At 41.8% G+C, this 17,971-nt stretch overlaps 1 protein-coding gene across 1 annotated transcript in view; it reads left to right on the top strand.

The window, feature by feature from the left end:
* Positions 1–4,825: 4,825 nt before the first annotated feature.
* PLPP3 (phospholipid phosphatase 3) overlaps positions 4,826–17,971 on the top strand; it is an 85,438-nt gene continuing 72,292 nt past the window's right edge. The window contains exon 1 of the mRNA XM_036862160.1: positions 4,826–5,564. Coding sequence (XP_036718055.1) covers positions 5,426–5,564 — 139 coding nt within the window. The 5' untranslated portion in view covers positions 4,826–5,425. The remainder of the gene's footprint in view (positions 5,565–17,971) is intronic.

Genomic DNA, 17,971 nt, shown 5'->3' with positions numbered 1-17,971 from the left:
TTGTCTGCTTTGTTCATTGCCATATCCCTAGCTCCTAAAATTGTTTGGTACATATCAGATACTCAATATATACCTGTCACATGAATGATAAGTACTGGATCAGGAAAATATCAAAAACTCTGGGCTATTATTATTTCACATATGATATAAAAATTCTGAATTCCCATTACAACCATTCCCCATCCCCCAACTATGACAATTTTCACTTTGGGGGTCCTAGCATTTTTCTACAATGACACAAGGTGGCAGCATCGGTCTCCTTTTGAGTTACCAGCCATGCTCCAGTTTTACCCATTCTGGAGACAAACTGCCACATCTTTATTTGCAAGTTCCTCTGTCCATTCTAGATTGCTTTTTTTTTTTTTTTTTTTTTTAATTTAATGAACAGCATTCACTCTTTGAATTGTCATAAAGTTAGCTCTTAACTGCTATAATTTCTAGCTAAAGTAAAGGTGACTGCTTGTAGAAAGGTAAACATATTGACATGAATTGAGGCTGCTGTACAGTAATACTACTGTTTTGTGTTCTCAGACTCCCTTTTTGTAACAAATAACTGCTTGACAAACAATGAACCCAATTCTTGCTTTTCAGTGACACAAGGTGCAACAATGTTGTTCCTTTCCAAGTCTATAAGAAAATACAAAACAACATAAAACTTCTCCATCTTTTTAGTACAGACGCGAGGCTAATTCTGCAGTCCCTCTAAATTACTCTGTGAAATCATGGTTGAGCAGCAGAAATTTCTGAGCACCTTTGAGGATGTAAAGAAAAGAATTTTAGTTTAGAAATTAAGAGATCTGGCATTCTAGTCCTTCAGGAATCTCCTTACCTCCAATTTTAAGCAAATCTCTTATCTTTCAAAAATTCAGTACCTTCATTTCTAAAACGAAGATAATAATCTCTGCCTTATCTACCTGAAATGAGATCAGTGAATGTAAATGCCTTTATAAACTGTGAAGGGTTCTATTTTACTCCACATGAGCTAATGTTAGAATCATTTCCATTTTACCTTCGAGGAAAACCATTTCTATCCAGTTAAATGGGCTTGCCTCAGTTTTGTCATCTATAAAATGGGCTAATGATAGCAACCCCCCCCCCACCTACTTCGGTGAACTGTAAGAATAAAATAATAGGTGTGAAAGTGCCTTTAAAATGAAAGTACTCCCACTTGTACAAGATTATTAGTTTAAGCAAATAGCTTTTCTTGAGTTTCACAAACAATCCTGAAGAAAATAATGTGTAACTAAATTGTCTAAAAGAAATAAGCTTGTTTGATTCAATACCTTCAGAATTCTCAAGAAATTGCACATTTCAAAAAAAGATAGATATAGAGATGCTGAAGGTGTTTTTGCATCTAGGGAAAAATGAATAAAATTAAATGGTACATTCAGAGTTAGTACTGGATAAACACCTTTTAAGATCTCTGCCACATCTTTATTTGCAACCTAGGCAGTCTGATACAAGAACCACCAAGACTTTAATCCTTAATCTATACTGAATAACTTTTAATATCTGTGTTTAAAACAGGTATATTATAGAAATAAAGTGCTCATTTAAAATATTAACATTCAATTAACATTTGTCAACTACCTATTGTGTACTAGGTATTTTCAAATGTATTATTTCATTATTAATGTTTTATCCCCAGAACCAGAGAAAAATGTTAGTCCCATTTAAAAGTTGAGGAAATTCAGGTTCAGAGAGGTTGTTGAGCATATCTCAGATCAAACAGCACATCAAGATGTTCAGACCTCAAAGCTTCTGCTCCTTCCTGCCTTTTCTCCAGAGTGTTACTCTGGAGGCCTCTATTTAGTCCAGTGGGAGCACTCGTGATATTGAATCCAACACTTAGAGCAGCAAGCCAACAAGTTTTGTTTAGTAAAGACCAGAGATGGAATGTAACACTTTTAAAGAACTTGGATAAATGGGTACTTGTTAGCTAAAACTTAGGTTTCTTTAAGTGAATTTCAATGGCTTGGGAAGTTTGGGCTCTGACCTTTTGACTACACAATTTTATGTAAAGGAACTCAGTTACCTTTCCCTTAAGTATTTCCAGAGCCAATTCATGCCTTTTCAAAAAATAAAAAATGATTAATTATTAAATGTTAGGGGTTAAAAAGAAAGAGAAATAAAATTATGAGGTAACGAGAGATCTTAGAAATGAAGGCCATTTAAATCTCTTGGGAGGTATCAGTTATTTAAGAATGATGTGCCGTTGTTGCCACACATAATAAGTTAATCTTAAAAAGGCATTTATCCCCGCTGATGTTATAGTTTCTATGCAGACTAGTTTAGTGAACTGGATGTCATTTTCAGGTGTGCATTGTGGTGGGCTATGTTTACCAGGAATTTAGATTATGTAATTACTTTGAAATGACACCATTCTAAACTATCCAGTCTGTTCTGTTGCATTTTACTTGCTAATTGGACTCTTCAATTTTAGGATTTAAAGCAAAGAGGCCTTCAGATGTATCTGGGGAGGCTGTTTTATTTCCTAGTACATAAAGAATGATATTAACACTATATTTATGACGAGTTCAAGTCCATTTTAATGAGTATCTGTAGTGTTCTGTTCCCTTGAAGAGTTATCCAAATGTAATAATTGTCTGCACCCAACGACATGCATCAATTAACACTATGATCTTTTTGTTATGAAAAAAATAGCCCACAGAGCCTTGTAAATGGAAATATAAAGCTCTTATTTAAACATCCATTTATTTTCCCTTTTATTCGCTCCTGGAATAACAGATTTTTATCTTTCTTAATAAGTAGTTGAATTTAATCCAGGGAACCTTGAAGCCAAAAATGTTCCTAGTATTCAATCTAGTGCCAGCTGAAGTTTACCATCAATCTTACCCGGTAGCTTTAAAGAGCCCAGCAGCGACTGCTGAGTTATAATACCATTTAGCTACAGTAAAAGTCTGGCTTTTAAAAATGTCTGTTCTTAAATTAATAAAAGTCATTTCACAGAGAAGGAAAAACAGACAGGAAATGTAAAGGGAGGTGACTATAAAATTCAAATAAGAACAGAGGACTCTACAGTGGAATATTAGTGGCTGTCAGTGGCACAGATGCCCTAGGACTTTTGAAACTCAAAGGAGGGAAAGATTAGAGTGGGCTGCTGAAGTTTCAGGGGTTTGCTCTTACTTTTCGTTTGGGATTCCAAAGATGTGGCTTGGTGACTTAGAACTTCAAGGATGATTATCATAACAAGGAGCTTTGAGTGGGCAAGGGAAGACACCAGGATCCCAGAATTCCTTTCAGAATGTCAGTAATGGTGAAATCGGTTTTGTATTGTTTCTGCTATTTTAACATGTCAAGTGAAGGTATTTCTCATGGTAAAGCCGTCTAAGGAATTTGTTCTTCTAGTTTCCCTGGCTTTTACTTGCTGCTCTTTGATTGAGAATGCTGTGTATGATCTGCAGCTAGATACCCCAGCTCCAAAACTGTCTCAGAGATTCAATTACTCTTGCTTCCAGAAGACAGCGATTTTGCCTTTCTTTGCCAGCCCAATTGTTGCTGTGCAGTCTGGACTTAAGCTTAATTCTGCAGGCGTCAGACTCTGTGCGAGGTACCTGGGAGATGCTTTGGAGCTGATAAACTGTAGAGCGGACTAGCCTTTACTAAGTATAATGCCAAATCAGACTGTGATGAGTGCCACAAGAGTGTTATAAATAAAGTGTTGAAAGTGAAGTTAATTCTGTCTAGAGATCAAGAAAGGGCTCATAGAGAAGGTGACATTTCAGAGTACCCTAAAGCAAGAGAAGCATTTTGGTAGTTAGAGGAGGGATGGATGTGCATTACAGGCAGAGGGAGAAGGAGGACGGGGTGTGGAGTGGGAAAGGACTATTGGAGAAAGGTCAAGTGGCTGCTGGTGGCTGGATATAGGGTTACTGAACCCCGGAACAAGTCAGGATAAAAAAAGAACGTGAACAATATAACATATAAAAAAGCTACAACTATTTCTATTTCTGGATGTACAAAAAGAGACATCTGGAAGAAATGCCTATTTATTGTACTGTGTGCCCAGTTTTCTGCTAGGCACTACAGAAGATAGAAGGAAAGGCCCTTGCCTTGGAAATGATTATAGTCTACCTGGAAGAAAAATTAATTCACATAAAATAATTAATTTAAAAGCATATGACAGCCTCTAAGGCAAAGCATTAGATTGCCCCAAAAACTACCCCTCGTAGTTGTACAAGCAGGCTGGGGGCCAGCTGAACTAGCAGGGGGTTGTAGGGATTGGGACTCGTTCACCCTGGAAACAGGAGTAAAAGTCATAGTTAACACCTATATACCTGGCACTGTTGTAGGCGCTTATATGTGTTAGCTATTTAAGTCTTCACAAGTACTCTATTTAGGAGAAACAGTTATTATCTCCAGTTTACATATGGGGAAACCAAGGCACAGAGCCATGGCCAAGATTCCAGTCCACAGGATCTAGCTCCAGAGTTGTGCAGTCCTTTTCCTGTTCGTATCCTCAGAATCTACCCCAGTACCCGGTGCTGGGTGTTAAGATCTTTAAAAAAAAATTTTTTTTTGAGTATTTTCGGGATAATATGATTCAAATCAAAATGAAGACTTGAAAGCCCCAAATGTGTCAGGAAGGAGAAATGCTTTTGAGCTGCACAGCCTCAACTTTTGCCTGACCCAAGGCCGGCAAGAAAATGTTTCTTTTTATTCTTTTACTTATTTATTTATTTTTCCTTTTGTGACACTTTAGTGTTTCTGAACGCTAGGGGCTCCCGGATTCTCTGGTTTGAGAGTAACTTTTCCTTTTAGGATTTTTTTTTTTTTTTTTTTTTTGGAAAGGGGTGGGGGAAAATGTGGCCTTAATTATCCTACGTCTTCGGCTGCTTAAGGAAGGGGCTGTGCTTTCGGAATCTCTTCTGAGCCAAGTAAGGAGGTCCCTCTCTCTTTTTAAAGGACCTCTTGAAATAAAACTGCCGAAAACAAATCCAGGCGATCACAGCGGCAGCTGCGGCGGCAGCAGCAGCAGCGAGGAGGAGGAGGAGGAGGAAAGTTGGAGTTGCGGCAGCGCTTCGGCGTGGCTGGGCTCCGCGCAGCTGGACTCCGCGCAGCTCCCATTCATTAAGCAATCAGCCGCGGAGGAAGGTGGTCAAGCGCCCGCGCTGCCCGCTCGCTGCTTTGCACACAGACACGGGAGCCCCGCGCGTCCGGAGCAGCGCGGCGCTGCAGAAGTTTCTGCTCGGGAGTTGGCTCTCTCCCCACTGGACTTTCGAACGATTCGGGGTTGAGGCAGGAAAAGCAGAGGAGCCCCAGGGGAGCAGAAAGCACCACCGCCTGCCGTTGGAAGCGGGCAGCGGGGCCGCACTCTCCCGCCGCGCCCCGAGCAGCCTCGGCCGGGAGGCGACCCGGGCGTCTGGGTGTGTGACTGCTGTCGCGGGGCGTCTTGACCAGCGCCATGCAAAACTACAAGTACGACAAGGCGATCGTCGCGGAGAGCAAGAACGGCGGCAGCCCGGCGCTCAACAACAACCCGAGGAAGGGCGGCAGCAAGCGGGTGCTGCTCATCTGCCTGGACCTCTTCTGCCTCTTCATGGGTGAGCCCAGCCCCGCTGTCCCTCCGGCCCTCGGCGCCCGGCGCGCGTCCCAGCCCGACCGGGGCTGCGCGCCGGGCCGCGTCTCCCGGCTGCGCCGTGCAGTCCGCCCCGGGGGCCGCCCGCAGGCTTCTCGCGGAGCCTTCGCGCCGCTCCCGGTCCCCGGGTCCCCGCCCTCCCTGTTCCCGCCGCCTCCCCGGCCTGTAAAGGAGTGTCGGGAGCGCTGTAGGCTTTCGCGGGCCACTTGGACACCGAATCCTAAAAGCCGATCTCCGGTTGGAAGCCCGGCCAGAGTCCCACGAAAAGGCGTGGGCTCGGCCTGTTAGGATAGGGGAAATCGGTGGAACCAGGACCCGGAGCCGGCGTAGAGCTGGTTGCCCCCCATCCAAGTAAGATGGATCTCCTGGAGCGCTGGGCTCCCGCCTGGAGAGCGCTGCCTTCCCCCGGCCGAATGTAAACATCCAGCCCTTCCGCCGGGGCTGCCTGGGCCTTTTCACTTGCCGCTCTCCTGAACGCCCCCCGGGGGTTGGGAGGGTGCTCTCGAGGGGCGTGATGCGGGGTACCGATCCAGCAGTCACTTTTTAGGCGCCTACTGTGTGCCAGGGAGTACTGCCTCTCCCTGACTCGGTGCAACACGGGCGAGGAGGTCCATTTCACCGATGAGGCAACTGAGGCACTGGGAAAGCTAGCCACGGTTCATGCATCGGGACCATAATTAATTGCACTCCCAGAAAGCTGAGGCTGTAGCCCGCTTCTGTTTTCCAAACTAGTTGGAAGCCACAGCTGGAAGAGCAGGAGTAAATGGAATGAAGTGGGAGGGTGAGGAGGCTTTATGAACTCGCCCCCGGGGCAGGGGGTGGCTATTGACAAGAATCTACAGGAGTTCCAAGGTTGAAGTCAGTGTAGATTTTTTTTTTTTTAAGCGAATCATGGTGTTATGGGAAGCGTGCAGGACTTGTCATCAGGACACCGCCACTCTGCCACTTGCTGGGGGTGCCACCTAACTGCCTCTCTGGCCTCAGTTTCCTCATCAGTTGAGTGAGTGGGTTGAACTAGATGCTCTCTAAGGCCCCTTCCTGCATTAAGAACTCGGATTTGGTCCAGGAGCTGTTCTGCCAACTCTGCTAACTGAAGAAACATCTGTGTTCCCTGTTCAGTTCCCTTAAAATAGAACTCCTGCACGGAAGCTCAAGTCCCCTTTGAAATGGATTTGTCCATGCAGAGTGTGCAAACCAGAGACTTCTTGGGCTGGAGTCCAATGACCCTGTGTTCATGACTCTGTAGCAGGATCTTTACTGAGGTCCATCTGTCCTTGGCTTGACTGTCCATAGCTAATTTTGAGAGTCAGAGAAAGAAGGGACTCTTGGAGTTTAAATATAAGAATGGCCCCCTTTAGATATGCAGAGACAGCTGAAGATCAAATTGTGCTCTGCGGAAGGGAAGAAAGGTGACTGTAGTTCAGGTGGCAAATCCCATTCCCACCTCTTCGTATCAATTCAGCATTAAGATGTTATGTAAAGGAATTGTCACTGGGGGGCCTACCTTCCTGAAGGCCACTGGCTTATTATGCACAGTGGGGAGATGAGTACTTAAAGTCTCCTTGCCAAGCTATTGAATTTTTAAGAGACCTTCCCTGGTCCGGGGGAGTACCAGGAACACAAACACATTGAAGCTGTTTGCTGTAAACTTGTCTGGGGCTTCCCAGTGTTCACTGATGTGTTTTGTTCCCTGGTGGTAGGGTGAATTCTTTCTAGACTGTCTGTTCCCTGTACCCTCCTACCTCCTACTTGGTGATTAGGAAAGCAGAGCTAGAACACACTTGACAGCCTTCAGACAGTTTCATTGTACTCCCCTCCTCTTTCCACTCTTCTGATTTCAGAAGGCAGTCCCACGAGATGGTGTATCTTATCAAAGGGAAGAGTGTGAAGGAATTTGCAAAAAGACACACCTATCAGCTATAGTTTAGTGGGGGACACAGAAATCCCAAGACACTGTTGTGCATTGAAGGTGTTAAGTAAGGTGTATGTTTGCACATTTCAGCTCTTCATCTGCCCCAACTCTCCCTCGTGTCCCCTCCAAAGCTAATATTCTATACCTAGCTGTTTGTTAAGTTTACTCACTATTGGCCTCTTCGAGCAAATGATTTTTGTTTACTGAAAAAAAAGAAGTTAATAAGATACCAGGACCTTGTATTTTACCATAAGGAGCACATAGCTCTCCGTTTTAAGGTATGTGCCTTGCCATTAACATAATGTCAACCAAGTCATTTTCAAAGTGTCTCCCCTATGCATAGGCCAAATTACAATATCACTAATTTAATGCCTCTCGACCACCCTTAATAGGAGACACTGTAAGGTAAACATTTACTTGAGAAATTTATGCAGGAGAACTCTATTTGGCTTCTAAAAGAAAATTATTAACACAACATGTGATTTTAATATTCCACACATCACAGTCCTAAAAAATTGTTTCTACTTGGTTCACTTTTTGCCTGGGACTGTCAGTATGATTTAATTTTTATATAGTGTATTGATCATATGGTCTGGATTACAAGGCCCTAATATATGAAAAAGGGAGACATTTTTCTGTTTATTCTCTCACAGGAATATATACCAAGCTTCCTCTCCCTGTGTCTGGAAAAAATAAAAGCTGATGTGCAATATACATGTTATGTAAGTGGAAATATGCAAGCAGTTTAACTTGTTTCACATACCTTTTTGGAATGTTAAATTCTTGGTGAAAAAACAGAAGTCCACTCTCCTTTGAGGACCAAAGGAATCTGGTGGCAGAGAATCACCAATGGGAGTTTATGTCTCAGAAAATAGCTATCTTTGCCGATTATTGCTTTTAAATAAACACAGTTATGAATCTTTGCATAGTAGTTTTTCTGAAATCGATTTTGTTTTCCTTTCAGTTGCATAAAAGTATGGCCTTCTGTTTTTTTATGCACTCCTTCTGTTCTACCAGGTTACAAGAGAGCAGCAGACAATATTCCCAGGCAAAGAGGAAGGAGCATCTACTGTCTTTCTAAGCTCTGTTAGCCTCTTTTTCAGATGCATTAGTTTACGTACGTTTCACTTCAACTCTGATGATGAGATTGTCTCCATTTTATAGATGAGAAAACTGAGATTCACACTGAAGTCAATTTGAGTTGATCTCTAATCCTCAGTGAGCATGACTGGAGTCCATCCCCCTTTTCTTCCCTCATCTGAAGAACCCTGAAACTCAGATCATTAGAAAATTCTAAAGCTCGGTTTACAGAAAGTCCTGCCTCTCCACATTTTCCAGTTAGTCATTTGCACCAAAGCAGATGGATAAAGGTGGTTCAACTCTTCTGCTCAGTGATACGGTCTCGTCGCCCCAAGGTATCGTTTTGATTTGGGGTTGTTCTAACACTAAGTAATTCCCAAATTTTGAGGGCGCCTTTTTACCCCATGAGACAGTGGTTCAGAAGAAAGCACGAATGGCAGTGCACGGCTATAGCACAAATGCAGGGATTTGGTAAGTCCATGTGGAGCTTCTCTGCTCTGTCCCCTGTCTCTTCCTTGTCCCCCCTCCCCAGATATTTACTGAGTGCCTCCTTCCAACCCATGCATTTTGAGGGGTAGGCAGAGTTAGACAGGTCCAGCTTTTTGTCCTTGGGCTTTGTTCAAGGTCCTTCATCCTCTGAAGTCAGTTAGCCCATCTGCGAGGTAGTGATCAGAGTGGCCACTCCATTACATTGCTGTGAGGATCAGAGGAAATATTGGATGTGAAAGTTATTTGTCATCTCTCAAAACTTGGGCAAATGCAAGGAATTTATAACCCAGAGCCCTTGATGAAGGTTTTGTGGTTGTCTTTATATACTGTGTCTCAGAATCATAGGTAGATGAGACCATGAAATTAAAAACTCAATAATGATATTACAGTGAAGACCATAAAACATCCACTTCCAAGAGGAGGTCACATTGGCCCAGTCAGTAAGTTGAAGACAGATGATTTTTATTCATTGTTGATCTAAACTTCAGCTGAGAAGGCAACCCCTAAAATTTAGCAGCATTTTGAGCCATCTAATCTTCACAGTATACTCTGAGCCCTCTTTAGAAAAGGTTCATTTGCTCAGAAAGACTGTTCCTCTTTTGGCTTTTGATACCGGAAGGTGGGGTAACTGAGCTTATGGTGGAGGTGGGAGACCTTTGAAGGAACAGATGCTCGGGCAGGTTTGGTATGAAAGGCTTAACTCCTGTGCCATTCCCTACCAGGAAACACAGTCAGTGAGGCAAAGAGAAAGAAGCTCAAATGGGTAAAAATAGAGAATTTGTTTGGTCAGCAACTATGTTATATAATTTAGTCATTCTAGAATGTTTTTGGATGCTTCTTGATTTGCAGTTAAATGGCCGAGATAAAATTCTAAAACTGGTTCCATCTATGGGATAAATAAAATTATCATGTGTTATTATTAAACTCTTCACCTTTAATAGTGAGAGGGAGGCAGTGTGATGTAGTGAAGAGAACCGGAGACTTGGAGCCAGAAGTTCAGGTTCCAGGGTGGCCGATGCCACCAGTTAGTTGTGTGGTTGTGGCCAAGTTGATTTTATGGGTCTCAGTTTTTTCTATCAGTGAAATGACTGGTTGGGCGGAATGATATCTAATGTCAAAGGCTGCCATACGACATTCTGGGACAGATTTCTAGTAGAGAGGAATGACGCCTGGATTTACTGAATGTCTACCTGGTACCTGGTACGTGCGCTGTGCTTAGCTCTTGGTTGTCTCTTAGCTCAGGGAGTCATCCCAAGGATGAGGGCCTAGAAATAGGAGCTCTGGTCTTGTACCGCCACGTCGCTGTGTGACTTTGGGAACATTCCCTTGACTTTTGTGGGCCTTGGTTTCTTGATTATTATCACAGAGGGAAGGGATTAGATCATCTCTCAGACCCCTTCTAGCACTAACGATTTTATGAGTCTGTGCTGATAGATAACTGTGATGTAGAAACACAGTCATTGCTTCTCATAGATTATTTATCATCAATTGAATTTTTATGTTTTTGTATCAAAGAAGTATTGCTGACAGTTAGCTTAAATTGGGGTTCATTCAGGAGGGAAAATGAGCACTGTCTTTTCCTCGAGTTCATCCAATATGCTGAGAAACTGGCTAGATTTTCCCTGGCCAGATGAGTCCTCTCATCTGCTTCCTAAAATTTATAGGAATTACAAGCAAACAAGGAAGCAAGCCCAACAGGTGATTTTTCCCTTCTTTTTGTTACTCAGTTATTATATTCACTAAGTATGTGTTTTTAATAACCCAATAGGTTTTGATAACTTAATCTACCGTGTAAACCAGAGAATATAGAAACAGATTTTCATTAAGTAATGGGTGAACCTCCCAGCCAAGAAGCATCATGCATGGGTTGAAATGAGGAGGGAGTCTCCTTTTCGTAGGTAAGCCCTGCTGACTCTTCCAGGATGGTTGAAAACCTTTATTGTCTAGATTGGCTAGTTTTTTTTGTTTTTCGTTTTTTTTCTCCTTAGTTCTTCCATCCCTTTCTCTTATACTTGAGATATACCGTGGGGGTATAGCTGCCTTTGTGGGAGGCTGTTAAAGCCAGAGTTGGTGGCCTTTTCCACTTTTAGCCCTTTTGACTTCCTGTCAATTTGAGATTCTTTCTTTCCCCCTTCCTGTGCAGTTGTTTGGGCTGGCAAGCCCTGTTCATAGCATGATGCTAATGATACCATAGTTGAGGGCTTCTTCCCCGTGTAGGCTGTTATATTTATGGAGACACCCTGCCCTAGGTGTCATTTCAACCTGGTACACATTATTTGAGGAGTGATAATTTGGGGGATGCCTACTGTGTCAGTACTTCACCAACTCAGCTAATAAGGAGACCCATCTGGTGTGACATGCAGATTCTCAGGCTCCTTCCCGGGAGATTCAAATTCAGTAGGCTCTGGACCAGGGCCTAGGATTCTGTGTTTTATAAAAGCTTCTGGTGATTCTTATCAGGCCAATTTGAGAATCACTGTGTTGTTTAATAGCTAATGTCTTAAAGGCAGTTGAGGAAGGGCAGTTGGTTTATATAGAGGGATCGCATGTTCTGGCACTTTTTGAATTGTTAGGTTGTCTGTACTTTTCTTTCTGTTTGTGGTCAGTACACCTGTCTTTTCCAGTAAAGATATTCAAGATACCTAGAGATTATCATACTAAGTGAAGTCAGACAGAGAAAGACAAATATCATATGATATCTCTCATACGTGAAATCTAATTTAAAAAAATGATATAAATGGGGCTTCCCTGGTGGCACAGTGGTTGAGAATCTGCCTGCCAATGCAGGGGACACGGGTTTGAGCCCTGGTCTGGGAAGATCCCACATGCCGCGGAGCAACTGGGCCCGTGAGCCACAACTACTGAGCCTGCGCGTCTGGAGCCTGTGCTCCACAACAAGAGAGGCCGCGATAGTGAGAGGCCCGCGCACCGCGATGAAGAGTGGCCCCTGCTCGCCGCAACTAGAGAAAGCCCTCGCACAGAAACGAAGACCCAACACAGCCATAAATAAATAAATAAATAAATAAATAAATAAAAATTTAAAATACTTAACTGCTAAGAAAGGTTAGTTATTGTCTATTAAAAAAAATGATATAAATGAACTTATTTACAAAACAGAAACAGACTTGCAGATATGGAAAACAAACTTATGGTTACCAAAGGGGAAACGTGGAGGGGAGGGATAAATCAGGAGCTTGGGATAACCATACACACACTACTGTATATAAGATAGATAACCAACAAGGACATACTGTATAGCATAGGGAACTCAACTCAATATTCTGTGATAACCTATATGAGAAAAGAATATAAAAAAGAATGAATATAGGTATATGTGTAACCGAATCACTTTACACCTGAAACTAACACAACATTGTAAATCAACTATACTCCAATTAAAAAAAAAATATTTAAGATTGTTAGAATTCTTTCAAAAGGAAAAATTACCTCTGGGTGCTGGCCTGAAGGTCTGATTTTTAGTGCAAGGACTTGCTGGTGTCTCCTAACTGCTAAGAGGCTGGGATTTTTATTTATTTTTAAACTGAATTCTCTGTAGTGTTGTAGGCCAAGTGACCACTTTGGATAAATGAAGTGTTAACTCTATACATACTTTCTTTTGAGATATTGAAGTTTGTATATGAGTAAACAGTGAGATGAATGAATTAGACTTCTAAAGAGAGCCTTTAAAAGATCAAAGTTAGCTTGGCAAAGTATTGTAGCAACAATGCAAGCTTTGGATTCACCCAGGTCTGGGTTTGAATCCTGACATAAAGTCATCTACACATGTGACTTGGGCAAAAACTATTTAACCTTTCAGGCCTCACCTCAGTTTCCTCATCTGTAAAATACAAAAGCAAACCTTGTGACACTCGTATATGGTGAAGCTCAGATGAGATCACAAATCTGAAAGCACTTCGAAGAGTTAAAAAGCACTAAATCATTATCGGGTATTATGTGGCTCTTATTATTCATAGTAATAGTAGAATTTTCCTTTCCTTCCCAGTGTTCTTACTCCTCGATGGTTCTATGAATTTAATTTTTTGGCAGCAAAGTTGCCTGAAATATATTAGGGGAAACAACTGTGAAGAGAATCCCAAGAAAAAACCAGACAGAGGGAACACAAATGTTTTCTATTAGCCAGAGAAAAGCAGTGGCAGGTTTGGGAAAAGTCACAGTGCGGGAACCTCAGGAGTCTTTGGTGGTTACCTTCTTCCCCTCTGGAAGGGACGTGGCTATATCATCTTAAGGGAAAGACAAATACACCTTTGTCGGGGAGGGAATTTGGACAAATGGCCTATTTTAGGGTCAACTCTTATATGTGTCTTTTGAAAGCCCAGAGGAAGAAAAAATAACTAAAAAGAGCAACATGATTGAAAATAATCAAAATGCTTGTCATCCAGGGCACGCTCCATATCTCTTGAGGAAGGGAATAACTGTGGTAGTGAACATATTTATTGTTCAGGCCAACCATGTAATATAGATATTAGATTCCTTTTAGAGAGGAGGAAACTGCAGTTCAGAGAAGTTAAGTAACTTGCACAACGGTGCCCAGCTGGTAAGTAGTCACTAAGTTTTCCAGAACTCTTGTCAGCTTACCTTGCTGCCCACTTTTCAATGCAGGTAATGCAGTGAAGACTCCCTCTTTTCAATTCCATTCCATTTATTTCCATTTTCTTGAGTCCAAACATGTACAAATATGTTCTGCAGGGCCCAATATAAATAGTTGCAGAACAGCTTGGAGTGTGCTGACTGAGCCTCTCGGTGGACGTAATAAAGAAAATTCCATCGGAGCAATTCTTTAGTGCCTAGATTCATGGATGCTTTAGAATTTGAAAGTACCTTGGGGATTTCATTATCAACAATACCAAGTCATTTTTTATCTCAGTCAAAAATAGGCCTCTTTGAACAGGGGACAGGTGGGCGGTCCAAGGGGGAAGCCCAGGCTTTGGAGACAGATAGGTGGGAGTTTGCTTAGGGTTATTAGCTGTACGTGGTTAGGCAAGTTGTGACTGTCTCTGAGGCCTCGGTTTTCTCATTTGTAAAATGGGATAATATGTGTTGTGAAGTTGTGAGGCGATGCCTGGTATAGTGTATGGCGCTGTGCACTCACCAGCTGCTGTTGTCATTGTCACCACGTCCTAGTCAGTGCCCTTGATTCACATAGGAAGACTTGGATGCTTGGACTGGTTAGTAATTGTCTGGTGATAGTGAAAGGGCAGGACCTAGAACCAAGGTCTTGCCTTTATACCATTTTGCTTTTCTGGTGTGTACTTGTCAGTTTGAAACTTGATTATCATTTATGAGGTAGTTCTCCAGAGAGCCCTATTCTCATTTTTCTCTTTCCTGGGTCAATTAAAAGAGCAACAAGACAAACAGGTTTAACTTTTAACCCAAATCAGAGGGTGTTAGTTTAGTGAGGGCAGAGACACATGGGGCAAATTTAAGGATTAGGCAGCTTTTTTGATATATCACTTTTCTTCCAACTGGCCCTTGTTCTAGAAGGTGCTTGTTACCAAAGATCACTGCTGACTGATTTGAACTTGAACAGGCACCATCTTTTTCAAATGACGTGTCCCAGGAGAGAAGAAAGAGAAGCCCACGTTTTCAAAGTGTTTGTTTTTGACTGAGGAGGAAACTGAGTCTCAGATGAAATGATTTTCTCAAGGTCATGCATGAGCTGGTGGTCCCAACATTCAAAAGAAGGCTAGGTCAGTTTCTGAAACATCCTTGTGAAACTATTCTTCCTTTAGGTCCAAGTTAAATTATAAATTATGATGTGCATTAAAATTCCCAAATTTAAAACAAACCAAACCAAACAACACACATAACATCCAGTTGGCACCTTATGAAAGGATCTTGATGATTTCTGTGTGCTTTGAGAGTATACGTTGCAATCACAGTATTGGTGGGAAGTGTGTTTCTGAGGTTTGTCACAAATTAACAAAATTATATGCTTAGAGAGTTTTGCAGAGAAATGCAAATCAGTGTAAGTGCCTTGTCATAATAAGCAGTATGCTTTGGTTCCTGTTTATGTATCCCTAAAGCACATAATACACATGATTATATTGACACGAAGGAAGCTGTTCTCATTGATGGTTTCTTTATATCTGGCCCCCAAATTAGCATCAATCAGTATAATTTCTAAAGAGCCTATTTAATTAAGTCTATGTTTGCACCTGTCTTTCAAGTATGTCTTGTCTTCTGCAGTTGTTTCTTGAGCATCTACTATGTGCAACACACCTCAGTCCCTTCTTCCCCTGGGGTGGGGTTGGTGGGTGGGGTTCCTTGTGCTTTATGAATTCCCACGCTGGGAAAGGGTAACAGACTTTTGCGTAATTTTACACACTTAGTACTGCTGATTTGGGCATGGTAAGGGAGGGGCTATAGCTGCACAGTGAAAAGCAATGAGTTTGCCTGAGGGCTTGGAGCTGGGTCTTGTTAGAGAAATAATAGCCTACATTACACGGAGTGGGAAAGGATATTGCAGCAGAGGGAGCAACGGATGCTGAGACTTAGAAACAAGAACGTTTTTGGGAAGGGTGAGTGGTTGGAGGCTGGAGTGTAAGTGCTGTGTATTTGCACTGAGTTGGCAGGGAAAGAGCATGTTGGGGATGAGGCTGGAGAGATAGTTAGGAGCCAGATTAAAAAGGGGAGCTATAAATGGCAGGCCGCTAAGGGACTTGAACTTTAATTTGGAGGACCAGTGAATGAGGTTGTATTTTTGTTTTCATTTTTCTTTTTATTATGGAAAATTTCATACAGAAACCAAACCCAGAATATACCTAGGAGTGGAATTGCCGGGTCATATGGTAACTCCGTGTTTAACTTTCTAAGGACCTGCCAAACTGTTTTTCCATAGCAGCTGTACCATTTTAGAAGTATCGTAAGGTTAGTTAAAATGTGTAAGGAAAAAAAATTACAAAAGTTTTACAGACAACGTTTGGCATTAACATATTCATGAGCAGTTTTTAAGAGGGGATTAATTTAATCTGATTTGTGTTTGAGGGGAGGGAAATTGGAGGCCAAGGAGGGAGATCAGTTGGGAGGCAGATTAGAGGTGAACCTGAGGTACTGGGGACAGAGAGGAGAAGGATGGGTGACAAGGAGATTAAAGGAGATTGGTGGGGGGGGGCGGTGAGGGGGATGGTGGTGGCAGTGGGGTTCCTGATCTCCTGGTTGGGAGCCTCTGAACCATGGTGATGCCTCTCCCTCCACAAACACTTTAAATGCAGTGTTTGTAGAAGACTTATGAAGCCTGTATTATAGGATTAGTAAGTGCTTCTTTATGTTCAGAGCCTTATTAGAAAGATGAGGCTGTAAGTTTTTTATATACATAAATTATTTATTTAATTAATTTATATTTTGCTCTGGAATCTTTAAATTTCTCAAAGCCCCTTAAAATAAATGGGCCATTGGAAATCCTCTTGGTTTAGAGAAACGGTTTTCCTTGAGTTATAATGGTATTTTTAAAACAGTTTTGCTGAGATCTAATTCATGTACCATAACATTCATTCATTTAAAGTGTTCAATTCACTGGCTTTTAGTATATGCACAGAGTTGAGCAACCATCACCACAATCAATTTTAGAACATTTTTATCACTGCAACAACGAAAAAACTGTACCCATTAACTGTCACTCCACATTTGCCTTCCTCCTCCTCCCATCCCATGGCAACTACTGATACACTTTCTGTTTCTTTGCCTTTCACTCAGCATAATATTTTCAAGGTTCATCCATATCGTAGCGTGTATGTTCAGCATGTGTGTTCAGCAGGTATTAGTACTTCATCTACTTTTTTTTAACATCTTTATTGGAGTATAATTGCTTTACAATGGTGTGTTAGTTTCTGCTGTATTACAAAGTGAATCAGCTATACGTATACATATATCCCCATATCTCCTCCCTCTTGCGTCTCCCTCCCTCCCACCCTCCCTATCCCACCCCTCTAGGTGGTCACAAAGCACCAAGCTGATCTCCCTGTGCTATTGGACATAGATTTTCAATTCTCATGGTTATATTTACCTAGGAGTGGAAATTCAGGACGATATGGTTACTGTGCTTGACTTTTTGAGGAACTGCCAAACTATTTTCCATAGTGCCTACACCATTTTGGAAGTATCTTAAGATTAATTAAAATATGTATGGAAAAAATACAAAAGGTTTACCGAAGACCTTTGGAATTAACATATTCATGAAACCACTCTAGTGCTGCTTTGTTTGTCAGAGAATATTTCACAAAGAAACAAAGTTTTCAGTCAGTTTAGCAGTGTCACTGGGTTTAAGATGAGTGAGCAGAGAACAATAAAGCTGCCTGAGGAATAGATGCTGGGTGGTCAGCTAGACCCCCTCACCCGCTGAGTAACATACTTCCACAAACCAGGGTGTGTCACAAGCAGATTCCTGCTTCAGCAAAATGAAAAGCAGCCTTAGATCTTCAGAGTACCCTGAAAACAGTTAGAAGTACAAATATTAAAAATCTATATTCCTTGGATTAGCCTTACCATATTTTTAAGACCATGAAATAGAACTGTAGTTCCTGATAAGGTTGATTTTTTTTTTTTCCCCATCCCCTTTCCCCCCTGGAGGTATGGCTGTATACATGATTATCATCTCAAAAATTAATATTACTGTGCATTTTTTAGATTCATGTGCTGGATGCTGGGTGATATTAAAGACTATAAGACACAAGCACAGATCTTTAGAAACTGGTTGGAGCGTCAAGTTGAAAATTACAGTGAAGATTAAGCTATAAGTGCGTGAAAAATTAAACCACATATAATACAAGAAGGTGAGGAAAAGGCACTCAACCTTTATTATTAGGAGTTTTAGATGATATCTCACTTAATCTTTCCAATAACAGAATAAGGTAGATGTCAAAAACCGGTTTTGC

Source organism: Balaenoptera musculus, chromosome 1, assembly GCF_009873245.2.
Source record: "Balaenoptera musculus isolate JJ_BM4_2016_0621 chromosome 1, mBalMus1.pri.v3, whole genome shotgun sequence".
NCBI classification, from domain to species: domain Eukaryota; kingdom Metazoa; phylum Chordata; class Mammalia; order Artiodactyla; family Balaenopteridae; genus Balaenoptera; species Balaenoptera musculus.
The sequence above is the reverse complement of the archived record's forward strand: the minus strand, read 5'-3'. Positions and strand labels throughout refer to the sequence as shown.